This window comes from Dermochelys coriacea, chromosome 7 (assembly GCF_009764565.3).
Source record: "Dermochelys coriacea isolate rDerCor1 chromosome 7, rDerCor1.pri.v4, whole genome shotgun sequence".
Classification (NCBI taxonomy): Eukaryota; Metazoa; Chordata; order Testudines; family Dermochelyidae; genus Dermochelys; species Dermochelys coriacea.
Genome location: NC_050074.1, coordinates 114,683,492 through 114,710,197, shown reverse-complemented (window position 1 = coordinate 114,710,197; position 26,706 = coordinate 114,683,492). Strand labels below are relative to the sequence as shown.

Here is a 26,706-nt window from a genome sequence, read left to right as displayed (position 1 = left end):
TTAGCACTTCATAGTGATAACAGGAACATTAAAATTCATAAAACTAAAGTCCTTTCAAATGTGCATAATAAAGATACCTAGTAAAAAGGAATAAAATGTACTGTAAGAACTATACTGTCCTCAAATATGCACTTGTGCATTGTGCATATGTCCTTGGTTCTAATGTGTTGAGGTACTTGCTGCAATGACTTTCTTAGGCACCAGTTCTTTCTTGGAGCCAGTGCTTTCTTTGAACTGAAGAGGCAGAGCCACAGCTGTTCAAAGTGCATTTTCTGATGGAGTCTTATCTGCAAAACCACATCTTGTTGGACAAATCAAATAAAACCACTTCTTGTTAAATTTGACAGCACCGAATACTTGAATGGTACTTTTTGGCAAACTATGGATCAGATGCTCCCTTAGATCAAAGTGGCTTTTTTGAAGCCTCTGAGCATTTTCTTAACATTGTCAGTAAGGAATATTCCATTTAATCCTGTCAAAAGGACAAGGCTGAGATGCTGCTCAGGCTCTAAAGCTTTGTAAAAGAGGAAAAACTTTAAAGGATGGCTGTTCCTTTAGGGATAGAACCCATGCACATGGGGCATGCCCTGCAAATCACACTGGATGGAATCAGCAATAGTGTTTTTGGTAATACACCTCTACCCCGATATAACATGACCCAATATAACACGAATTTGGCTATAATGCGGTAAACCTGCGCTGTGGAGGGCGGGGCTGCGTGCTCTGGTGGATCAGCGCGTCTGGTTCTGACACGCTGCTCTGAGTGGTGTGTTAAGGGTGCTGGGCTGAGGTCTTGGGGGGCGGTCAGGGAGCGGGGGGGTTGGATGGTTCGGAGGTTCTGGGGGCAGGGCGGTCAGGGGACTGGGAATGTGGGCATAGGAGTCGGGGGGGGCCTGTCAGGGGGCGGGGGTATGGATAGGTGTCGGGGCAGACGGGAGGGGGGGCATTGGATAGCTCAGGGGTTCTGAGGGGTCAGTCGGGGCGGGAAGTGACTATTAACGGAAATGCTCGAGGCCAAAGCAAATTCAATATAACACGGTTTCACCTATAACACGGTAAGATTTTTTGGCTCCCGAGGACTGCGTTATATCAGGGTAGAGGTGTCGTAATTTTGGTGTTGCAAGAGGTGCATGTTTTGGAATCTGTTTCTATGCCAGTATTGCAGTGCAGTTCCTATAAATGGAGTAGTTCACTGATAAGAATGAAAAATAGAGTAGACTAATACCACATGAAACGTGGAGATGTTTGCCTTGAATTGAACCAACAGTTGGCATTGATCCATCTTATACCATACAGTGGGGAAGTCTAATGTTAACTTTGTAGAACTACCACCAAAAATCTAAAACAAAACATGGGGAAATAGCAAAGTAGAAAGAGGTGCTGAAGATTCTGATAGTGCTGGGGATTCCATCTTAATATATACCTGAGTCCAGCCATTGCATCCCGAAGTCCAATGACTACTGCTTTTCTAGGGGGTTCTTACTTGGCACTGAGAGTGTATGGCAAAACACAAGTATGTCTATACTGGCAATCATCTACAACTACAGTTACTAAGTAACCTTTCTTCTAAGTGTTTCCATCATTAAAATTGAGTCAAGCAATACAAAAATTGAGTGTCTCTCGCTTAGCAGTGTTGGGGGAGCACTTGCCATATCTAACAATGGCGCTCTGATCTCTAGGACTCTAGACACTACCTTAATAGTTCCCTTCAGCATTTTGTAACCCCTGACATTAAATCACTGGCATGTGCTGCTATTGATTTGATGCATATTTAATTGGCAAGTAATTTCAACCATTGACAATGTTATTCATAAAACAGCTTCACAAAATGAAGAATGAACTAGTTCAAGAATTGGGACTGTGGGAGAACAACTCCCAGTAACTACAGTCCAGCTTGAAATAAGATAATATTTCTTTCCTTTAAATTTCACTTTCAGGTGTGAAGCCCCCATCAGGAGCCTGGTCCTTGGAAGCTATCTCTCTGATGAAACAACTAGTGCAAAATAAAATGATCACTATCAGAGTGGTGGACAAAAAGGAGAATAGCTCTGTTGTAGAGATTGCAGATGAATCTGTTACTCCAATAATTAATGTATCTAAACATCTTTTAGAATCAGGTTATGCAGTGAAAGATTCCAAGGATGTCTTGACAATAAATGAAACTGTTAACACTGTGAAGGAAGTAAGTGGTAAGTACATGAAAAGTTGCTATAGAAGCTGGTTTTATCTATACTGTACAATAGATATACAGTAATCTATTAGGTGATTTGAAAAGAGTATGGTCAGTTATGTGGCCAAGAATGGGCATTTAGAATGTACATTTTCTTTCCCTATAATGCTGTCTCTTATGTCTCTCTGACCCTGTTTTCTTCTCTTTCCCCTTCACCCTTTAGCTGTAGGAGAAGCAATAAATAAAATGGATTGTACATGGGTTAAGCTGACTCTTAAACAGATATTAAATGTCATGCTGTGTACAGTGAACAATCCGGGAGACTTCTTCTGTCAGATCTTCAAAGATGATGGTGAGTTGTCTCAACCTTCATTTTTCTGTGCTCTCATCCTTAATCTTGTTGCATATTAACTTGTAAAATATTTTGGAATGGGATCAATGTAGTTTTCATGCACCAGTGCTCCTAGTGGACTTTTCATACTTAGAGCTTACGTCTGAGCTTCCTAATTAGTTCATACTAGTCCTGTAGGTCTAAATTTGAACACGCATTTTAATAAGGACAAAGATCAGATCTCTAGGGACAAAGAATGTTGGTCACATTTACAAGATGGGAAATGGTATCCTGGATGCAGTGACACTAAAAAGGAATGAAGGGTAATTGAACATGAGCTCCCAGTGTGTCTAGGAGGACTAACGCAACCGATAGAGGCCCAAGCAGGGGAATATCAAGTAGGAATAGGGATGCATATAACATTATTAAAACCATTACTGGAATACTGTGTCCAATTCTTGTGTCAGAACTCTAAAAAATCTTCAAAAATTGGAAAGGATTCAGAAAAGATGCACAAGAATATTTCAAGTGCTGGAAAAACAGTCTTATTGAGCTTAGGTCGTGTTGTCTATTTAGTTTATCCAAGAGAAAATTAAGAGATGACATGGCCTGCAGGTACCTGCATGCGGAAGAGATTTCCAATATTTTTTGGCCAACTAAAACTTATAACAGTACTAGACTTTTATACATGAATTTATTGATACTGTTTTACCCTAAATCAGGGGCACCTTGAGATTTTTTTTTAAATATCTTTCTAAATATGCTATTAAATAAATAAGATTGACACTCTGCACAACACGGTCTTGTTTGTGCCTGGTAACTCCAAACTACTGACCTGCTGCTTCTAAAGATGTATTAAGTTTGGTGGTTTTTTTTTTTTTTTTTTTTATATTCTGCTTAGACTTACTTGCTCTAAATGTACTCAACAAGTCATTGGCAGAATACTGCCAGCAGATTTCAACTAGTGTTTTCAAGCCTTCAAAGGGAGAACCTTGCTGTGCTTTTTTCTCTGGTAAGTAATATTACCACTTTTGTTAATTTTTTCATTTACAAAAAGGTCCTTAAATGGAAAATGCATCTCTATCTTTGACTCGGAGAATGTTCTGTTTAATATATAGCTTTCTAAACCTCGTCAGATATTTTGGGCATGGTCTTGATGTTTGGTGTGTTGCTAAGTTGAGCAAGGAAGGAAAATAGATCTGCAGTTGGCAACGGTAAACCAAGTATGTGTGAATAGTGACTCCAGGGATTGAACAGTTAGGAACCTTTCAGATCCGATATACACTTAAATAGATCATAATATTGGATATTGTTAATATAAAGTCTGATTGAACAGAGTAAACAGTATAGAGAAAGAGGTTTAATTATTATCTTAGAGAAAGTTATTGCTTTTCCAGGAAGTAAATATTGGATTTTCCACTAGTTTGTATGGGATGTTAATAGGTTACTTGCATCACTTTTTTTATGTACTTTCATTTCTGGATGAAAACTGTATTGATATTGTGGAAGGGGCTTGATTGCCCATTGCCCTTGACCTCATATAGTCACTCAAAGCAGTGCAGAATGAATATAAAATGCTATCAAACCAGAATGGCAGTGTTTTACATCTACTTTGAAGTCATGTAACCGATTTACGTACTGTGCAAAGCAACAGAAATTAAGGCCCATTTTCTCTGCCCAGGAAAGTAAATTAGTTCTGCTTATGATTTAGGTAAATGTGGGAAATCACAGTTCTTTTAAATCCTAGGTGATGGTAACTGGTACCGTGCTTTGGTAAAAAAAGTCTCTTCAGATGTAGCTATTAAAGTGCAATTTGTGGATTATGGAAATGTTGAGACCGTAACTCCAGATAAACTTCGACAGATCTCATCAACATTCCTAAAACTTCCATTTCAAGGAATTAGATGTTGGTTATCAGGTAAATATTCATTTAAAGATGTTTTAGAAATAATTTCCGCACCTGCTAAGCATTCTGTCATAACTACTCTTTTATATGTAGAAATCATATGGAGTTTCAGGCATGGTAGACCTTCTAATGTAGCATGGTTTTAGCGAAATGTTTTTTTAAAAAAAAATTGTTTCAACCATATTTTCTTCTAAATAGAAGTGATTTCTCTTTGTGGACTGAAAGGCAAAGTTTCTCATCACCTATAAACTCTTCACAATTACACCTCCATTTATATCTCTGCTCTCATCTCCTACAGTTTGCCCCATTCTAAGCTCCACCCAAGTTTATTTTCTTATTGTTACTTAAGGGCAATGCAGAGACAAGCCACTCCTGGATACAGGCCAGTACAGAGTGGATGTGGAGCTACAGTTCTGCCTGCCCTGCCTTGATTTGAAATAAGACCCCCTAGCACGCTCAAAGTGAAAAGGTTTCAGGATCGCATCTTAATTTAATAAATATTGAAATAGTTATTTGGCAAGGAATCTGACATTTTCCTTGACCCACCTTTTTCCCAAAAGGAAGGTCTGGGCTCTCAGGGATAAATTCCTAAACTACCACTCCAATTCTGTATATTAGATGAGGAAGAGCACCAGGGCTCAAAAACAACTGTTCCTTTCTGTCAATTAATACTTTGCCTTTTTAGTATTTTGCAAATGAGGATATTAAACTGCTTTACAAACCTTGTATTGCCATGTAGTATCATCCCCTTTTACAGATAGCAATGGGAACAGAGGCACAGAGGAGATTGACTCATTGACAGTCATGCAGAGTCTATTACGGATTTAGGAATAAACTCAGGATGATTTTTTAAGAGAAATTTGATATTGTACACTTTGTGGGCCCCAACTCATTTTGCACTAGATATACTTAGATTACACATTCCTTATGGCTGCAAAAGTGGTCTTTCTAGCTAACAGGACATTTTAAAAATTTGGATAAAACTAATAAGGTAATTTTTGTTTTTAATTGTGAATGAGAAAATATATTTTTAAGTCTTGTCTTGTTTCCTTAGGTGTAAAGCCTGTTAACAAGGAATGGCTCCCAGAAGCCACAGCAAGATTTCAGATGTGCACTGCAGGAATTAAACTTCAAGCCAGAGTAGTTGCTTTCAACAGAAGTGGTGCTGGAATAGAGCTCATTGATAATTCCACAGGTTGTCCAAGAATAATCAGTGAAATTTTAATTAGTGAAAAATTGGCTTTAAAGGAAGGTCTGCCAAATAAAGATGGGCTACCAAATACATCTGCTGAAAAAATAGAGCCTCAAGGTGACTAAAGCAGTCTTGTTAACTTCTTTTTGGATTGGAATGATAAGAATATTGGGTATCCCTCAATCTGACTTTTTTTGATCACATCTAAGATGTAATAAATGTATCTAGTTTTAAATACATTATGAATTTTGTGATTGGGTGCAAGTTGTCCTGCAGGTGGCATGATAGGCAAAAGGTAGGTAAATGTGCAAGTCACTGGGGTTATATGTTAAACAATATTACTTTAAATACACTGTAACAAATTATAGCAAACTTGAAGAATGACTAAAGAGTCTATTGCATATTGGTTTCTAGTATCTTATTTTCAGCAATATTAAAATTAACTAGCATTGATTGTAAGAAAATTAGATATTTTCTGATGAACAGAATATCCAGTGTATTAGTGTCAGTATTCAGTTTTCATCTCACTGTAGTCACACTAAAATGACTGGAACATGTTGATAGACTGGAGATGTTACTTAAGTTTAATAGATGTGCAACTGTGATGAACTTGTATATATTTGTAGAAGTGCTTTGCTCTGTGCTTTATTTACTAGTTTATGTCTAATTACTTTAGAAACCTCTTCTGAACAGTGGCAGACAGTAGAATTGCCTGTCAATGAAACTGTGTCAGTCCGTGTAATGGAAGTGATAAGCCCAGACTTGTTTTATGCTCTACCAAGTGAAACCAGAGGTAAGAAATGAAGAAAATCTCTTGGTTTATCTAGTTGGTAGCAATATATTTGGAAGACGGATGCAAGATGTTTAACATTATAATAATGAATTGAGGGACTACCAAATACATCTCAGACAGTAAGAAAAATGCAGAAATATAAATATTTTTATTAAAAGCTTTGAGCTAACTTAGGTAAAATCAGGCCTAATAATAGGCTTTCCTATGGGTGGGGTGGGGTGTGTGTGTGTGTGTGTGTGTGTGTGTGTGTGTGTGTGTGTGTAGCCTATTATTAGGCCTGATTTTACCTAAGTTAGCTCAAAGCTTTTAATAAAAAATATTCTGCATTTTTCTTACTGTCTGAGATGTATTTGGTAGTCTCTCAATTCGTTGTTATAAAGTTAAATATATACAATTGATATATATAATTTTTATCATGCTTGAAACTTCGTGCAGTACTAACAGATTCTGTTCGCTTATTTTTAGTAGATCAAGAGAAGTTGCGTAGGTTGATGATTGAACTGGTAGAATATTGCGACACTCAGAACAGTCATTCCTTCAGACCAAAAGTTGGTGAAGCCTGTTGTGCCAAGTTTGCAGGTGAGAGAGAATTCTTGTTAATTCTAAAAAAGGAAAAGTGATCTGAACTGCAAAACTTGGGCATGTTGTTATAAAGGATAGATGGCAAAGTCCAAACCTTTAAGAGAAGAGAGATTTGTAAAATCCTTGATATGCCACAAAACATTGCCATATTTCATTTTGTATATGGCTTCTGTTTAGTTACAAACAATATGTGAAGTCAAGGCTAGAAACTAAGAAATGCCTCATGCATCTGAAAATCCATGGAGTTTTAGGAGGGTCAATATAATGATCTAAACTGGAATTTAGTGAGGCTTCTTGAGTTAACTCCCCTATTCCTAAGCAGTTTTATATGTTATCCAAAATTAAATTTCTTCAGGAGCAACCCACAGGGGAAGCTTGACTGAGGGCTTGGCTACACTTACATTTTATAGCGCTCTAACTTGCTGGCTCGGGGGTGTGAAAAATCACCCCCCCGAGCACAGCAAGTCAGAGCGCTTTAAACGCTAGTGTAAATAGGCTCCGAGCACTGGGAGCCAATCCCCTCATGGAGGTGGATTACCAGGAGCGCTGGGAGAGCTCTTTCCCAGGGCTCGCGCGCGACCACACTTGCACTTCAAAGCGCTGCCGCGGGAGTGCTTTGAAGTTTTCAGTGTAGCCATGCCCCGAGTCATTTATTTCAGAATTGATTCAAAGAAGAGTTCTGCCAAAGAAATCCATAAACATAAATCATTTCATGTAGCATTTGAATTTTCATTGGAGGTGTCCTATCCAAGTACTGACCAGGCCTGCACCTATTTACATGATTGGACATTGGTGTCAAGATCACAGTCCAAAGTGGTATAGCTGCAAGCAACAGAACATTCCTGTAAAGTGAAGCACAAGGGTGTCAGATCTGTCAACAGTTAAGGGAGAGATGGACAGAAATACTACAAAACAGAGTGTTTAAATATAGGCACTGAAGTAAAGTACTAGATGATGAAAAGGTGGCCAACAGAGTTGAAGTTCTGATTTACTTTACTATTTGAATGAGTTGGGGGATTAAAAGAGATGTTGAGGAATTTGTGTTCTTTAGTAGTAAATAGAAGCTATCATCGTGGTAGGTCAAAGGAGTAGGTAATTAAAAAAAATACATAGCATTGGTATAAACATCCGGAAAACACACTAATGATACAGCAGAGATGTTATAGTTAAGACTGAGACAGCAGTTAATAAAATTTAATTGCTGCTTTAAGTGGTGCAATTGATGCTTCATTAAATTGTGTGAAGATCCCCTCTCCCCTCCTTTTATGCTGGCATGGGAAGAACTCTCCTTGTCAAGGCCAGGTCATGGGCAGTCAGACTTTAGTAGTTGCAGCCAGAGTCCGCAGTCGTGACAGGAGTTAGGAGTCAGCTGAGTCAGGACACCAGGAGATCAGAAGCACAAGACAAGAAATTGGAACCAGAGTTAAGCCAGATCAGGATATCAGGAGGTCAGAGCCAGGAAACAAACTGGAGGGCCAGAACCATAAGTCAGATGCCTGGAGTCAAGCCGGGTAAGGATGCCAGGAAATAAAGAAGCATAAGGTGCACAGTCCAGAGCAGAATGGAACCCAGTTGTTTGGATACTTTTCTGTGCTTGCTGCTGGTTTAAGTAAGGCCAGTGAGCCAATCAGCTGCCCAAGGGCATGGCCAGTTGGACCTTGGGATGGAACCTCGTCTTGGGGTTGGGCTTCATGAGTCCTAGATAAACCATTGTGAGCAGGCTTCCATGTAGAGGGTTGGAGTATGGTTGCTCCCATGGACCCTGTGGACTGGGTTCGAGACACGTGGGTCATGACATCACACCTTCCCCTAGGGGCACCCTCTGGGCAACATGGGTCCAAGTTTCTCAGTATGGCTCCTATGGAAGGCCTGAACCAGGGTGAGAGCATGAATGTTTCAGCTGGCTCCCAAGTGTGTTCCTCCAGGCTGTAACCTTCCCAGTCAATCAGTACCATAATTTGCCCAACTTAATCTTTAAAGTTGAGGACTTCATGCACCTAAATTCCCTCTAAGATGTGCAGCCATTGAGGGCTGCACATGCAGGTAGGCAGTGGGGAGAGGCGCCTCTCCCCTAGCCCCGCTGGAGCTGCCACAGCCAGGGAGAGGCACCTCAGCTCCCGCCCCCAAGCTGCTGGGGGGAGTCCTCGCTCTCTCCCTCCCCGCCACAGCCCCGGGGCAGCCTGCACCCAAACCCTTCATCCCGAGCCCCACCCTAGAGCCCGCATCCTCAGCCAGAGCCCTCACCCCCCCCAACCCATTGTCCCCAGACCCACCCGCATCCAAGTACTGTCACCACTCTTTGAAGGCAGTCTTAATTGCCAAGAGCTTTTTGTCCAAGATCTCATAGTTTCATTTAGCAAGGGTAAGCTTCCTCCAGTAGGCAATGAGGTGCAGTATTTGCTTGGTTCCATGCCTCTGAGAGAGGATTGCCCCAATCACTGTGCTAGACGTTTCAACTTCTACAATAAAACTTGCCTTCACCACTGCTCCTATATCGGCCCTCCCAGACATGATGCAAGCTTTAGCTGCTCAAATGCATGCTGGGCCTTGGGCGACCTGTGGAACAGAGCATTTTTCCAGAATAGGGCAGTGAGGGCCGTGGCTTTTTTGTTGTTGTAAAATTCAAAATGAACCTCTGCTAAAAGTTTGTGAAGCTTAAAAATATCTTCAGTCACGCATGTTGCAGGGGGCTGCCCAGTTGCAAGAAGACTGCCTTGTGTGGATCCCTCTTGATTCCTTCTGGAGACAGGATGAATCCCAGGAATTTGGTTGAGGTCTGGTCAAATGTGCACTTCTCAAATTGAGTAGAGAGACCATGTTTTCATAATCTGTGCAGGATTGTATGGATGTGAGTGGTATGTTGGCCCATATCATCTGAGAAGATCAATATGATCTAAGTATACCACCATGAACTGGTTCAGTAGGTCTCATAGCATATTGTTAATGAAGTGCTGGAATTTTACTGGGGCATTAGTCAGTCCGAATGACATTACTGAATATTCAAAGTGCCTTTCAGACCTGTTATGTCCAATCTTCCATTCATCCCCCTCTTGGATGCGAACAAGTTGTAAGCTCCCTCGAGATCCAATTTCGTAAATATGGAGTGGCCTCTATGCTTTCCAACAATTCAGGGATAAGTGGTAGTGGGTAACGGTTCCAGATTATCTGATTTGGGGCTTGGTGATGGACACAGAAGCAGAGGCTGCAACCCTTTGTTTTTATAGAGGGACACTGGCTGGTGAAGTCAGCTTACAAGTGAACCCCGGGTCCAGGTTATCTTGGAGATATTCTCCCAGTGCAGCCAGTTCAGGCTCTGCCATGGCGTATATCTGCCCAAACGGAATCTTCACCCCAGCTGGAGTTTTGTGGGGCAATCGTAGTCCTGATGTGGGAGGAGGCTTTCTGCATTCTTTTTCTCAGGGACATCAGTATAGTCACAGTATCTGGTGAGATGTTCCATAGTTCCCCTAGTAGGTGTTTCAATGCAGGTGACTACACCTACTTGAACCTCTTGGGTCTGGGTGCAGCACTTCCTGGTCTCCGGCTGTGCTGTCAGCAGAATTATGATGGGAAAGTGACCTTCTGTTCTCGCTAGTGAATGAAGGGATCATGAATGGTTAACCAGGAGATGCCAAGGATCAGGGGAAAATGTGGGGAACGGATCATACTTTAACCTGGTGCTTTTCCATTTTGAAGGAGGGGTGGGAACCCAAAGAGAGATAAAGGATTCCCGCCTTGTGTCAAAGCTATTAAAGGGGGTGGAACAGAATAAAGGGGGCTGTCAGTCATGAGAAATCCCCTAGTTACCACCTGAGCTGGAACTAACAAGGATTGTACCCAGACTAGGAAGAAGTCCAGTCTGTGAAAGAAGCTTATTGGAACATCTCTGAGGGTGAGATTTTATCTGTAATCAGTTTCGTAATGTATTAGGCTTAGACTGGCTTGTTTTGTTTTATTTTGCTTGATAACTTACTTTGTTCTGTCCTTACATGAAGCCACTTAAATCCTACTTTTTATACTTAATACGATCACTTCTGTTTATTAATTAACCCAGCATAAATGATTAATACCTGGGGGAGCAAACAGCTGTGCATATGTCTCTAACAGCGTTATAGAGGGCAGACAATTTATGAGTTTAAGCGGTAAAAGCTTTATACAGAGTAAAATGGATTTATTTGGGGTTTCAATCACATTGGGGTCTGGGTGCTGGAGACAAGAGTACTTATTGAGCTGTTTTCAGTTAAGTCTGCAGCTTTGGGGAGCATGGTTCAGATCCTGGGTCTGTGTTGGAGCAGACTGTCTTGTCTGTCTCAACAAGGCAGGAGGCTCAAACTGGCATAAAAAACGGGCTCAGAGGTAGTTTCAGCACATCGGGTGACAGTCCCAAGGGGGGTCTCTGTGACCGAACCCGTCATAATAGGCACCTGCAAATGGGAAGCCCCAAGATGGGGCTGAGGGTGTGTTTCAGTAAGGACTAGAGTACAGGTCCGTTTTCCCCCCATTATGCCTGGGCTGGCTTCTTTTCCCCAACCTCCTCTGCTGTCATACTGGGCAGCCCAAAATGGCATGGCCAGATTTGCAGGCCAGATTCTTTGATTTCTTCCTGCAAGCGCCTTGGAACTGGTACTGCTGCCCTGCTTCATTCCACTCTGTACCCGCTGTGAGGCAGCGGAAATGTGCTGTGTAGGAGGCCTCTGTGCCTTGCCTCTGCCAGAGTCTCCTCAGGGCAGCCCCTTGGCCATTCGAACTTGGTGTGGGTCATCAAAGATGGCCGATATCGACTGGAGAAAGCATCCCAGTTAGACAGCATTGGGCTACGGCCTTCCAGTGCCAGGGGGGTTGGGAGGGTTAGTCTAATAAATCTCCTGTCAGCAGGCTGATTACCAAGGATTGGTCAGAGGCATAGATTTTTGGTACACATCAGAAACAAGATGGCATTGGTTCTTGAAACCCCCAAACTGCTGGCAGTTCCCGTTGAATTGTTCAGGCAAGGGGATTGCAGGCCTCTGGTTGGGGCAAGGAGCTGCAAGTTGTGTTCACAGCACGGTATTCTCAGCGCTGAACTGCCTCACTTGCTCCTGCGGCTGCTGGTTGTCCCAAGCCAACTGTGTTGTTTGGGCCTGCTGTGCTTGATTTTCTGCCTGGAGGGAGGGGGCCCACTCGGGCAAGTCAGTACACCTGGTGGCTGTTGTGATGCAGTTGGGTCCAACCTTCTTGCACCAGGCTTAGTCCTATAGGGTTATTGTGGTCCAGACAAGTAGTAGTCAGAGCCAGAGTTCACGGTCACAGGACAGGAGTTAGCTCGAGTAGGATACTGGGAGATCAGAAGCAAAAGACAAACTGAATATCAGAACCACAAGTCAGGTGCCAGGAGTTAAGCTGGGTCAGGATGCCAGGAAATCAAGGAGCAGGAAGCACAAGGCACACAGTCCAGAGCAGGGTGAGCCCAGTAGTTTGGACAGCTTCCCTTGCCTGCTGATGGCTTAAGTAGGGCCATTGTGCCAATCAGCTGCTCTGGGGTTCTGCCAGTAGGTTCTCAGAGGTGGGGCCTCATCCTGAGTCTGGGCTTCATTGGTTCCAAGTAAGCCATTGCAAGCAGGCTGCCACATGAACAGTTGGAATGTGGTTGCCCCCAGGGATCCTGTGAAACTGGGTTCAAGATCCATGGGTCATGACTCTCCTTCATTTCTTGTGCCAGATTTTCCAAGTATCACAGAGCTGTGCAGCCAAGGAGCTGAACAGGAGCCAATTGAGTTAATGTATGTTCACGTGACCTTACCTGGGTGACCTTGATCTTTTGAGATCTGCAAGACTTAAGGTGGGGAGGAACATTCCCACTCCCTACTTCAGGGTGACTGGGCTAGCAAACTCAAATCTCAGATGGAACGATTTGGAGGAAACTCAGTCTCTCTCTCCTATCCCATGCCCTCACCAGGACTTCTATAGATTTTCCTGCCAAGGCATGTGATCTAATTTTGAACACAACTGTATTTCTTAACTAAGAAAAGTTGAGGTTTTGGAGGGTTTGAAACATCTGTAACGTAGCTTAGTTCTTTTCTGATGTTGATTTTCTTTTTTAAAAAAAGTTAGTACTTCTAGATGGCTGTGTTTCGTTTTCTCTTTTTTGTTTTTTACAGTATCCATGTACTCTGAATAATCTCCTTTAAATTCTGGAAAACTATATAGATTAGATGGATTATTATGTAACTCTGAATCCTAGTCTGAAAGTGAAGAACTTCAAATGTTTTGTTCCAATTTTTTTTTTTTCAGGGGATGGCCATTGGTACAGAGCTATTGTTCTGGGAGTTTCTCAGTCTGAGGTGAAGGTAGCATATGCAGACTATGGAAACACCGAAACTCTACCATTCTCTAGAGTGCTGCCGATCACTGCACGTTATTTGAAGCTCCCTTTTCAGATAATTAAGTGTTCGCTTGCAGGTAGAAACATAACCAACAATGCTAGCTATTTAGCAGTGTGACTTTTTTTTTTTTTTTTTACACGAAATAAAGTTGTTACCATTAACCCCTGTGTTATATTGTCTATCTAGATGAGGACTCAACAAAACAGTATACAGATTAGCATTGTAAAGTTTATTTTCAAACCCAGAAAGATTAATTTTGAAAATTTTCTGAATTGCAGAAAAAAAAAAACTATAGACATCTAGAAAACTGGGCTGCTCCTAATTTAATGATAAAGCTAAACTTTGGTATTGATTTTTTTTCAAATTTTGTAACATTTTCTAGGTTTTAGTGGCATTTCATAATTTAAGATTTAAATAATGTTGTAGAGGAAGTAGCTTAACTATTTACAATCTAAACTAGAACTCAGTTGTCTCATTTTATTTTTTCCAGGAATCAAGGAATGGTCTCCATTAATAATAGATTTGCTAAAAACATTAATACTGAATAAGTGTGTCATGATCACAGTAAAAGGGATCAATGAGAATATTCATGCAGTATCTGTGGAGAAGTGTTTTGAAAACAGCAGTCTAAGTATAGCCGACAAATTAGTAATGGAAGGTTTAGCCAAATATAGCAACTCTGGAAATCAAAGTATTCTACACCAAGGTAACTGTTTTTCACTTAAAATATTCTCATTCTTAAATTTATTCTAGTGTTCAAAAATGAGTTGTGTGTATCCATAACTAATGTCCTTTGTCCTTTTAAAATCTCATTGTATTCAGCCAATTAATGAGGCAATAATAATGCTTTACTGATCAGATTCCTGTTCATTTTTTCTCTAGTAGCCCATGCAAATGAGGCTAGTTGCTGTTGCACAGAATTAAAAAAGCAAGTAAGTAATATTCAGCCTAAACTTACATTTTCTCTTCCAGATACTGATGTTTTTCAAAAAAAAAAAAAAAAAGCAAGCATGGAAAAGGTTTGGGGTTTTTGATTTGTGGCTGGCTATAAAATTGAAAAAAGAAGTGTTCTAAAAATGTGAACTTTCCTATTTTATGTTTTACATAGTTAAATAATTCAGAATGTCATGCAACATGGAAAATATAGGTTGGCTATATAGTCTTGGTCAATTCCTCGTTTATCACAGATGATGTAAAAATGAATGTTTAGAGTATATATGAATGCTATGAGAAGTTACTGTGAATATTCTTCAATGTGTTCTACATGATAAATATTTGAAATAGTAAGCCAGAATTTGCTGCTGATATTAAGACATGGGAGTTGGACTTATTTTTATCTTTTTAAAAAAAAAACCCACAAAATATTTATCCCGAGCACTGAAATTGCTTACTATGTATCTGAAGGAAAAAGTATAGTACCATTACTAGTTTTATAGAACTGACTTGCTGACATGAAAACAACATTCAATTATGTCTGTTTGTAGGATTATTAAAATGTATTTAATTAAAATTCTACGGACTGTTGCATAGGAATTAAGGCTATGTAAAGCTGGTGGAACCTGCAACCTTTAAAGAAAAGATCATTTATTAGAATATTATAACAACACCATTATATGGTCAAGGGACTACCAGCCTTTTCATATAACCAAGAGTTAATGTGCCTATGAAAAAATTAACTGTGGGTGCAACTTGGCATTCATAATGCCTCCATGCTTGTATTTTTTTCTTTAAACAAGAATCTTATGAAGTCTGTTGCAGGTAGAAAAGGAGTACTTGTGGCACCTTAGAGACTAACAAAAATAAGGTGCCACAAGTACTCCTTTTCTTTTTGCGAATACAGACTAACACGGCTGCTACTCTGAAACCTGTTGCAGGTAATAAGCAAACTTAGATTTTGGTTTGTTTTTATAAAAACAAGTGAAATCAGTGTTAAAAAATCTTAACTTTGGAGTCTCAAAGGCCCATTTTCATTTTCAAGGAGAAGCCCTACATTTAGTGAGAGTTACTATCTTTGAGCGGGAGGTAGAACCAGAAGCCTTTGTGCATTCTGACTGCTCTGACTTTTGTGGGGCAAAGGAGAATGTTTCTACTGAAGAGGGGTTATCATGGAAGCTGGGGAACTTCAGAGAGGGAATGTTGATGCCAGGCATTTAGAGGCTGGTAGAGAGAAAAACCATCTTGTTAATGAGCTTACTCTTGCTCCTTCCCTGTCCCACTACAGAATGGACAAAATCATTTTCTCCCAGGTAGTCCTTTGAACTGTAGCCATGAAGAATCCAGCTAAATTGCTGCATCCAGCTCTGTGAATGACTCCTCTGCTTGTTTTATTGGGGGTGGGGAGGAGAGGGGAGAGTGGGGGACAAGACATGGAAGGGGTCTGGCTCTGAATCCCCTGAGACAGGTGGAGGAGAGACAGATTTAATACACTACAAAGGGCTTCCAGGAAGTAACTCTAGAGATAGGTAGCACACCACCGAATGGAAGCAAGGAGAGAACTTGGTGACAGGGCTATATTAACTTCCTGTTGGCCTGGACCATTGATCTGCTGACATCATCATCTCTAGCACCTCATCAGAGCTCTCCTTAGGGGTTTCTTTAAAAAAAAAATATATATATATTGAGGGTCAGCCAAAATCATTTAATGCACCATGCTGTGTGTTTTTCACAAAATAGGGAAAGGTAATTGTACATTCACTAAGCTAGAATGGGAACCCAGGTTCATTTGTAGTTCCTAAAACTACTTTTTAAAAGTGGCTTTCAAGTTGATTTTATTTAATTTTAAAAATGAACATTTACATAATACTTTATATGGCAACGTGCCTGCTAATATTCTCTCTGTCCTTCCCCAACAGATTGAAAAACATGAACAGATCCTCATCTTTCTTTTAAATAAACATGTGGCTCAAGATAAGTGTAGTGAAATGAAAAAATTATTACAACATTAAATCTTTTAGGCATGATGTGTGTTATATGCTTAGTTAGACCTGTAACATTGTGTTGCCAATGTTAATGCAATTGCTGCTGCTCACTGCTCTTATTCCTAGAATAGTGGCTGTGTTCAGGAGCAAAAAAGCTTGATTTCTTTTGTAGAAATTGTTTTGCTGTTGAATGCTGTCTGAATGTATCTGTATATATGTGAAATAAGAAATTGTACATTTACGCTATCTGGATCAGAGCAAAGCTAGATGGAGCCAAGTTAAGACGTGACGCCTCTGGCTGTTAGTGCAGTTGTTTTGAACGAAGGCAATACTTTTTCTTAAGCAACTGTTTTTGTAAGAAAACTCTTCTCTTGCCAACCAAAAGTATGGTAAGAGAACTTAGTGAAAACTATTCAGTTTTCATTTACAAGAGGGAAAAATTGGATTTTTGTCTTAGAAAACTCAACTTCATTTTTACATTTAATGTATAACAAACATAAAATTTAAGTTTTGAAATAAAAATTCTTGTGAAATTTTAGGTAAATGATCTGTCATGAAGAATAACAGTATAGATACTACTTTTTTCATTAGGTCTACTTCATGTTCTATGTCTAATTTATGGTTAGATTTGTTTAAAACCATATTTTCAACCTTTTATTTTTCCTTATTGTTTCCTCCAGCTGCGTGAGGTAATATGAACAACCAAACTTGATTTTTAATTGGCATGTAAGGTATCTCTCTTACCTTCAAAATCGTCCCTTTTTTTCAGATTGTTATTCAGCAGTTCGGTCAGGCATTGTTTAGTGGTTAGAGCAAGGAATGGGCTCTCAGAACTCTTGAGTTCCGCATCAGACTTTGCCACTAAATTTAGACAAGTCACTTAACCTCTCCCGCTGTTTATGCAACTTTATTTTATTAATGGATAAAGTTTCTGTATATGCTCAGATGCTGTATCAGTGCATATTTACTCCCTTCATTTGAAAGCATATATCACATTCACAATTTGGCACTTTTATTGACAGTCTCAGCAGATAAACCAGAGGTCCATATACATGGAGATTGAATTGCTCTCAACTTTAGAGTTAGTTTCCATGTTTGTTTAGAAACATGGAAATGTGTGTTTCCATTGGTCATGTGCATCTGTTTTGTAGAGACGTAAGGACTTCAGTTTAGAGTGCTGCCAATCTGATACTTTTCAAGAGCACTGCAGTTGACGTGAAGGAGTTGGAATTTTTAAACTGTTGCTTTGCTTGTGCCACCAGACTTAGTTCTCATTCTCAATCAAAAACTGATTTGCCTTAAAATAGGGGATTTTTTAAAATCATTTTGTGCATGGCAGTAAACTGTTGCTTACCTTTTGTAAATTCAGGATGTCTATGAAAAGAGTCGGTGTAGTCCCAATCCACCAAGTCTATTAGAAACCTGTTCCTTTAACACACCTCAATGTAAAAACTCTTGGTGAATGGTGAATCGGCAGTGTTTTTTCCCTAAGCACAGGGTGACTCTTTCACTCAGAAATAAATTCCATTTGAACAGCTATCATATCCAGTCAGACAATTGGCTTTTATTTGAAACTGCTTCATAGCATTCTCCTTTGCTGGTGTAAGATATGGAAAACATACCCTAGGCTTCCCCCCTCTGTAGTGGGGTGTTTTTTTTTTTTTTTTTTTGAGTGACATACTTATATGGACCAACTGACTGACAGAACTGGATTCTATTTTAATGACATTAACATACTCAATGCATTTTTGCATTGTACTGTTACCACTTACAGCTCCCCTGTCTTCCTCTAAAAACATTTGGCTTCTGGTTATGAGACTCTGATGAGTATGATATGACCTGCAAAATCCAAAATATGGCCAAGAAAATAACTCGCTATTGATGTTCAGATGAGTAAGAAGATGGTACAATATAGCCTCACAAAAAAATCCTTTGGAAGCCAAAGTTAGTATGTAGCACTTTACAAACATTCAGAACCAAATGTGTTACAGCTGAACTATTAATTGTCAATAAAAAGTTCAGCTTCAGAGAAGTTCAACATAAGTGTTTGGAGATTAATTAAAAGGCTTTTTTACAGCCAAGACACAAGTTTGCTTCCTATATTTTTTGCTGCAACAGCTATTGACCTCACCAATAACAAAAACAGAGGGGAGCAACAGTTCCTGTATGGCATTAAGGACAAATTCTGTGTCTGTACATGGTTCCCATTTATGTCAATAGGAAGTGGTGTACGCATGTGTGAGCTGAAGTTGTTTTTAGATCTTGGTGGATAAGTAAAGAAGGAAACCATTTTCTTAATGTGTTAAGATCTTTGGTTTTAACATCTTCTCAGAAGCATGACCATATTCCTAACTAACCTCAATGTCCTGAGGCACCTGAAATAGCCCATAGACAGGGACCCTATCCCAAGAATTAACATTCTCTGTCTCCCAATCCCCCTGTGTTAATGACTCCCACTTCAATTAGTGGCATCTGTACTATCTGGTTATCTCTGGTATCCCAACTCTGTGCCTATGTGGGGTTATTGGGATCACCTTTGCTAGACTTTCCTCTGAGATAAGCTCCCAACCTATTAGACAGTTGTAAGTTAGCCTGTAACAGATGTGAAAAGCTGTTGATCTCTGAGGCAGCCAAGCTAACCCAGCAACTCCGGACCCTCCCCCCAATACCATGGGTCCCCATGTGTCCCCCAGACCGCCCTCCCAAACTCTGTGGCTAAATCCGTTGCCCTACAAGTTTCAGTAGCTAAAGCCCTGGGGAGCTGCAGAAAGTGGCTGCTCCCCAGTATCTTGTTTTTACCCTCAGTAGGGAGCAGTAGGCCATATCCACATGCCATGCCACTCTCCCCTCTAAGATCCCCAAATGCAGCATTGTAGGAAGAGTGGTTAAAATTACCATTCCCATATCTACTATCCTGGGCGTCCCGTTTCCCACACTGGAAGGCCCTGAATGCAGCACACTGCTGTCCCCAGCCATGCCCGTTGAGCTTCTCTCCCTTGAATTCTCCTACCCTTCAACCACCCCTTGGTGTCAGTCCAACTCACCAATAGTGACTCTGTTTCTTGCAGTTGTAATGCTCTGCTTCTTGGGTCCTAGAGATTGTTCATCCCCCTGGTCTGGTTCTACTTGTCCTGTAAGCACCCTGTAACCTTAGAATTGCTACAGAAAGAACTTCTGCTGCAACAGTGTGCCTAGCTTCAAATTAATTCTTGGCCTGCTTCCCCAGTCTTCAATGCTTGTTCCCTGAACCAGCAGTGTTCTTCCTCCCCCCTGCCCCCCCCGGCTACTCATGGGACGAAAGGATCCCCAGAGGATTCCTCTGGTCCATGCTGCCCACAGGAGCACAGATGGGGGCCCCACTGTCCCCCCTCTCGATTGGGCCCTACTTGCAGGGAAAGAGGGAAACCTCTTCTCCTTCGCCCCCCCCCCCCGATCTCACCCTTCTATTACGCAGAGCCGGCTTTTAGCAAATGAAGATGTTGCTGATGCTGCCAGCCCAATCCTGGTAAAGAGGGGCCTCTCCATGGTTGCATGGGGTATAAATACCCCACAAAACCTCACTTTTCCAGTCAGCAGAAAGAGTGAGCATTGACCTTGTCCTGACCTAGCTCCAACGGCTTCCTGCCCTTCTGATCTATCCCTGTACACTTCCCCTTCTCCCCATCTGCTGCAATGGAGAGCTTAAATAGGCAGTGCCCTTTTTCACCAACTAGCTAGATGAAGACCCGCTTGCATAAAGATTGCAGTGGATACATGAGTTCTAACATCTTCTCAGAAGTGAACAAAACTTCAGCTAACTTCAGAAAATACTTTGCACTTATGTAGCACTTTTCATCCAATGATATTAAACGACTTTACAAAGATGGTGGATAGGCATTATTTCCATTTTATAGATGGGAAACTGATATACAGAGAAGTTGTAACTTGCCCAAGATCACACAGCCACTCTGTGGCAAAATTAGGGCTAGAACCCAGATCTCCTGACTTATGCTTGTGTTCTAACCACTACTTCCCTCCTACTACAGATAAGACATGCTAGACCATTCTGTTCAGATTTACAATGCCCACTCCCTTTTTCAACCTTTTTGTTCGTTTAACAATCTGAACATCTGTTAGTTTATATTTTCTCACGCATGTTACAGGCCTTCCAGTACTGTGAGGTCCCTCTAGCACTGTAGTTTTTGTTTTTCTATTTCTCTTTTGTCTAGTACAAAGATAACGGCAAGTTAATTTTGAAATGTATGGGACTGTATACAGAGAGACTGTACAATTAATACTGAATATATGAGTTTTGAATTACAATCTTTCCTCATAATTGGTTCTGTTCCAGTGCTTTTTTATGTAAAATCCCACTTGCTGAAGCATCATAGTTTTATCCATGAAGACTTTTCAAAGTTTGGAAACGGTCTTTTTTCCCCCTTTCATGATTGTGTGGCACCAATGGGAACTTAAGCTTGTTCCTCGCATGATTTTGTATTTATTGAGCTGCTGGATGCAGATAATATGTAAGCATGGTGTGAAAGAATTGTACATTTCAAGCAGTTGTAACCTTGTTTAAACTTTGCTCGGCTTTAAATTTGAGGATGCTACTTTTTTGTTGTATTTCAAAGACCAATCTTGAAACACTGCACATGCTCTGTATGTTACCAGGAGTAATAAAGCTATTTCATGGTCTAGATTTCTTTCCATTTGTATGAAGTTAATCTGTTGAAAATTAAGCCCTTTCCTTTTTCTCTCCAAAATTGGTGTTTACATCATTAACGGCTAAATTTTGCCATTGAATGCATACATGCAATTCTCTTTGAAGTCAATAGAAATTTATATGCACATGTCCAAAGGCAGAATGTCTCTAAAAGTGTCTCTGAATTTATTTTTATTTATATTTTTACCATCAAATTTGCATATCACAAATGGGTTGTTTGGAAATTGAGACAGAATGGAGTTAACCTGAATGCCATTCTTGAGAGTATATTACAACTATCATTTTGTCTTTTAAATGCAGCCTATATCTCCTTCAAAATTTGAAACTGTCCATCTTCAATCAATCAGATTTGTATCCATCTGAATTTTACCACATTGTTTGAAGCGGAATGAAGAGGCTGTGGCTTTTGTATTCTGGGTTCCATGTTGAAATGCTGAAAAGCCCCTGTTTTCCCTTTCCTGGCAAAAGAGAACCCCATTAATGATTGCTAGGAATATTAATATAGAAAGGAAATCAATAGGTTTGTGTTGCAATCTCTAAAATGTCATTGATGTATAGATATCAGGTTTTAATATAATCCCATGGTAGTGTTTCTAATGAAATCCCCAAAATTATTTGAGTTGTCAATGTGCTCAGTACTAGACATATTATAAAGGAAGATGTTATCTCTGCCCCTAGGGGGCTGAATTAAGCTATATAGCTAAAACACAACACACAGGCAGAGCAGCTTAAGTTCCAAAATTGGAGGCCTTGTCTAAACACAAGTTGTATATGTTTAAGCAAAATTATTTTAAGTAGTTTTAGTTACAGTTGCAAACTCCTGTGTGGACACAATCAGTTGACTTAATCTATTCCTTATTGATTAAAGCTAAATTGCTCACAAGTCAGTTGTAACTCAGTTTGAATCCATCCACACAGGGGTTTGCACGAGTTTAACTAAACTGACTTTAAAAAATATTTGTTAAACTACTGGTGCAAGTTGGTATGTAGAAAGCGCTTGTCACAAAATAGGACCTCCAGTTAATAGCAGATTGTGATCACCCAGGCTCATCCAAGTGCAGTATTGCTGATGGCGCAGCATAGAAAGACTCAGAAGGTTTAAAATGAGCTGAAATCTATTTTATTTTTTAAATTAATACCATGTGTGTTTTACAAATATGGGCGTCACGTTTTGGGGTGTGACTCAGACCAAGGAGAAGTTGTTGCCACTTGTCCTGTAACCCTGAGTGCCCTTAAAATCCTCCGTTGCTGTAGCTCCCAGCCTGGACGCTCCCAGCCAGCATATAAGCATACACCGAGTGCCTGTGTGTCTGTTCGGCAACTCTGAACCCAGCAGCCAGCTTACAGCACCACTGCCACACTCTTGTTTCCACCAGCCATTCTACCATTAAGCAAGTGACCCCAGCACCTGTCCTGAATTTCCTCAGAACTATCTGCCTGAAAACATCCAGCCCTCTCCAGAAACATTCAGAGGATTAGTAAGAGTGGTTTGTTCTAAAGAGACAAAAGCACATTACAGCTTATTAACTTAACTGAGGTAAATGCACCCTTCTCTTCAAGCACAGCATTGAGTTGGTTGAGTGTAAGAAATAAAACAGGTTTATTAACAAAGGACATGGTGTCACTTAACCTAAGTAGAAAGAATAAAGTTAAAATGAGTTACAAACCAACAAAAGTAAAAATACACTTGCTAATGGCTAAGACTTAACAAGCTACAGCCTTGGTTCAAGGTAGATTTCTTACCAATCTTTCTGTTTACAGTCATACTGACTTTTTCTCAGTCAGGACTTGCCACAGCAATACAAGGTGCTACTTTCCCTTGTCTTCCTAAGTGAAAGATCTTTGCATCAGCAGATTTCTCACCCATATTCTGTTCCCAGAAACTACAACCCCGTTGGCTGAAGGACCCATCTTTCTCAGCTTGCAAGAGGTCTGTCCTGTGATGGATGCCAAGATGGCTTCTTCTATCTCCTTATATTTCTCTAAACTCACTGCTTTGTCCCCAGACTCAGGATCATCTCATGCGGTTTTTCCCTTCCTGTGGACCCATCCTCCTGCTCGTTCATATGTAAATGGGTCTTCCATTGTTTTTGTCACACCTTGCTGAATTTTGTTGGAGACTGATAACTTCCTTCCCTCCCTCTGTCTGGGATAGTACCCGTATATCAGCTACATATGATCTGCATGGTTCAAACACCTTTTATTCACAGACTTCAAAGCATAATATTAGTGAGTATTTATTTCTTGTATAGTGTTAGTGCATACATTTCACGATGATGATCGCCATTGTGTTAGTCTTTCATAATAGACCTTACTCGATGCACTTTTATAATACAACCAATTGTATGCAATATTATTGTAGTTGAATTCCAGACCCTTGTCTTTATAGCCCAAATAAAGTTTCTCTTTCCTGCTGGAGTGTTGACACCATGTTGTCTTGTCCCCTGATTAGCTTGATACATTTCTTTGTCTAGGGTAGACTGTGACTACATCTATACTACCGTGGTAAGTCAGCCTATGCTATGCAACTCCAGCTACATAAATAATGTAACTGGAGTTGATGTATCTTAGGTTGATTTACCCTGGAGTCTACGCTGTGGGAGGTCGACAGGAGAAAGTCTCCTGTTGAATTACCCTATTCTTCTCCTCAAGGGTAGAATACCGGAGTCGACTGGAGAGAGATCTACAGTTGATTTGGCAGGTCTTTATTAGACCTGCTAAATAGACTGCTGGTGGATTGGTCTCAGAACATCGATCCCCGCTGTAGTGTAGACCTTCCCTGTGGTTATGCATTGCTTGCCCAACATATTAAGAACATATCCATAACTCTGTACACACTTCGTACATACATCATGCAAGAATATTAGAGACCGATGTGGTGTTAGTTTTCCAGTCATATGCTACATGCCCCTTATTGGGTACATATCCTGACAATAGTGTGTTAGGTGCAGTGAGCATGCCAAGCCTGAAAAGTTACTGACACACAATAGTGAATCACAAATGGACCTCTGTCTCGCTCTGGGTACTCGTGTATTGTCCAACACAACAATATGAAAAAATACACAAGAGTAATTATCAAATAAAATGGGAGATCAAAGTTGAGCTGCTGTTGAATTGCTGTAGTTACAATCTAAAGTCTCATGGTATTATTGTGTGAACTCCAGATACCAAACCATGCATGTTTCCAGAAAGTGAGTTAAAATGGGGGGTGTAGCCGGTCAGAGATTCCATGACTGGTTGGCTATCAGTAAGTAACTCATGGATGGCATTTGGTTGTTGGGCAATGTCTGCGGTAAACTGTATGCTGTGGTGTTTTTTTGTAAAAGTTAACATTTCCTACTGTACAGTATTTGAAAATTTTAGGCTGTCTATTGTACGTTCGTGGAAAAGGAGTGAATTGCTATCTTAATGTTGCAAGGCATAATATTGTATCCAATCAATTGTATGTTATTACTATTTATGCATTTATAAGTTTCTACCCTTAATACACAGGTGAACAATACCAGACTCATTAGAAAACAAAAATAAAACCAGTTCTGCTGTGGAGGGAGAAGGAGGAGAAAAAGGAGGGCAATAAAGTCTTAAAATGTATGTTAAGCTAGCTAGCAGGGTCTCCATCTAAAATCTGAGAAGATGCCAACATTCTAAGTAACAGTTGTGGGCAGTCAAGTGCCTTAAACACAAGTCACAAGACCATATTTTCTTTCAACAGGCCTTCTCTTTTCTTGTCTTAAACCTCGTCTGCGCTATAACACCTTGTGCTGTTTTCATTGGATCTTGCAACCAGACCAGTATCACGCCATGTCAGTATCTGAATAGGAATTTTCCAATAAGTGGTGGTATTTCACTGGTGACTTAAGGAAAGGTGCCATCTACTTTTCTTACCACTGGGGCACCATGGAGTTATATGTCCTGCTAGACACACAACCCTGGTCCTGGACACTTGTGCTTACTAGAGTTTCCATAGCAATATCTTCTTTTGAAAAGCAGAGACGTTAACTCTAGTGTTTTGGGCAAATAACTCAGGTAATTGCTTTCCACTTGCATGTATTTCCCCCTCCTAATTCAAATGGAGAAAGACAGTCACCGCTTCAGTTCTAAACTGTGCAGTATTGTGTACTGTCAAACAGTTGTGACTGAGGTAATTGCATTTCAGTGGTGAATGAAGTGGCCCTTCAGTGTAATTTGCTTCACTGTTTGTTTTTGTTTAAATGTCACAGTTTTTCGTAAACCTTTTTATCTTGCCTCAATATTTTCTTCCTCTCTTCAGTTTCTTCCTCCCCCTATACAATCTGTTTTTCTTTCATTATTTTCTTTTTTGTGCATTATTTTTGTAATGTCTAATTGTTCACTAAGGGGTTTTTCCTCTTGCAATAAATTTAGTTCTTTATTAAACTCCTCTTGTCCTTTCTCCTAAACAAAGGATTGTGACTCTCTTGAGTATGTCTTTTGTAAGGAGTATTACCAGCTCCAGGTTGTGGCTTTATACAGGATAGAGATAGCACTGCTGCCATAATCCTACAGTTTTTGTTCCTCTTTCAGATATTGCTTCTGCTCCCAGCAGTCAATTTTTGCTGGTCCTGTAAGTGGCCCGGTAAGATGTATTCCACTGTATGTAAATACAATCCAACTACTACCTAAAAGACATTTTGGCTGCATCTGAAAAGAAGGAAACCTTGATTTAGGGAATCCTTGTTTGTCCTGTGTGGGAACCAAAGAGGGCACAAGGAGTTTGTTAATCTCCCACTTAAAAAGAAAATGGTACGTGTGATGTGCTGAAATCTGGAGCAGTCCTAGCAGCTGGGAGAGGGGAGAGGGAAGAAGAGAAGCATTTTAAAATGATGGTGGTGATTCAAATTGTTCATTATTTAATTTCAGACAAAAATTAGTTGTGGACAGAGATTTAAACTGTAAAATCTTCAGTCAGGAATTGTCTTTTATGTGTTAGTATAGTGCTCCCTATAATGGGAGCATATTATTCACTAGGGCCCATGAGTGCTAATAGGTATCATCCCTATTTTACAGATGAGAACTCTGAGTCTGAGACTTTTTTTTTTTTTTTAAAGTGATCCCAAATTGATTATTTCTTCTAGTAAATAGAGCTTACCTGCCAATTGATTTCTCCCTGGCAGCATTTAAACTGTATCATATAAGAGACATTGATGCCAGGGATTCCCAGTTTTCAGTGTTTGGTTCCATCCCGTGACACACCCTCTGTCCTTGGGCAAGTGGCTTTATCCATCTGCCTCAGTTTCCCCATTTGTAAAAAGTTGAGACCTACCTCTGGTGAACATTGCAGTGACTAATCTGTAAAATAGCATTTTTGAAAAGTTAGTTGAATGCCAAGTATTAGTTTAGTATTTGTATTAATATTTTAAAAGGTGGGGAAAATGAAAGATATCCCTAATTCTGTATACTTATGGCTCAAATTCACTCCCCTGTTGTAGGCATGAGGTATAGAGTTTCTTGTGGACTTTACCATTTTATGTATTGCTCCGTTGAAGAATTCATTGAGCACTGAAACCTATTCCTAAAACTAAAATCAGTTTCCCCTCCACTGTAGGGTAAGGTATTAAATAGATCCAGGAGGTGAAAAGTAATGTCATTGGAATTAAGTCAATTAAAAACAGTTTAATCCTAAAATACCCAGAAAAGAAAGCAGAATAAGGAGGATTTGATCTAGTAATGGAATCCACTACCTATTAAATATAGCTCCTGCTACTGGAATAAATTTACTAATACCTTTAAAT

General features: G+C 40.1%; 1 protein-coding gene across 9 annotated transcripts in view; it reads left to right on the top strand.

Moving 5' to 3' along the window:
• TDRD1 (tudor domain containing 1) overlaps positions 1-20,932 on the top strand; it is a 66,431-nt gene extending 45,499 nt beyond the window's left edge. For 7 of the 9 annotated variants that reach the window (XM_038411596.2, XM_043519004.1, XM_038411595.2 and 4 more), the window contains 11 exons: positions 1,938-2,189; positions 2,394-2,522; positions 3,403-3,513; positions 4,249-4,419; positions 5,462-5,716; positions 6,276-6,392; positions 6,858-6,971; positions 13,245-13,412; positions 13,827-14,042; positions 14,219-14,268; positions 16,189-20,932. In XM_038411596.2, the coding sequence (XP_038267524.1) occupies positions 1,938-2,189; positions 2,394-2,522; positions 3,403-3,513; positions 4,249-4,419; positions 5,462-5,716; positions 6,276-6,392; positions 6,858-6,971; positions 13,245-13,412; positions 13,827-14,042; positions 14,219-14,268; positions 16,189-16,281 (1,676 nt within the window). In that variant the 3' untranslated portion in view covers positions 16,282-20,932. The remainder of the gene's footprint in view (positions 1-1,937; positions 2,190-2,393; positions 2,523-3,402; positions 3,514-4,248; positions 4,420-5,461; positions 5,717-6,275; positions 6,393-6,857; positions 6,972-13,244; positions 13,413-13,826; positions 14,043-14,218; positions 14,269-16,188) is intronic. The other 2 variants (XM_043519010.1, XM_043519008.1) reach the window with 1 other exon arrangement.
• The last annotated feature ends 5,774 nt before the right edge of the window (positions 20,933-26,706 follow it).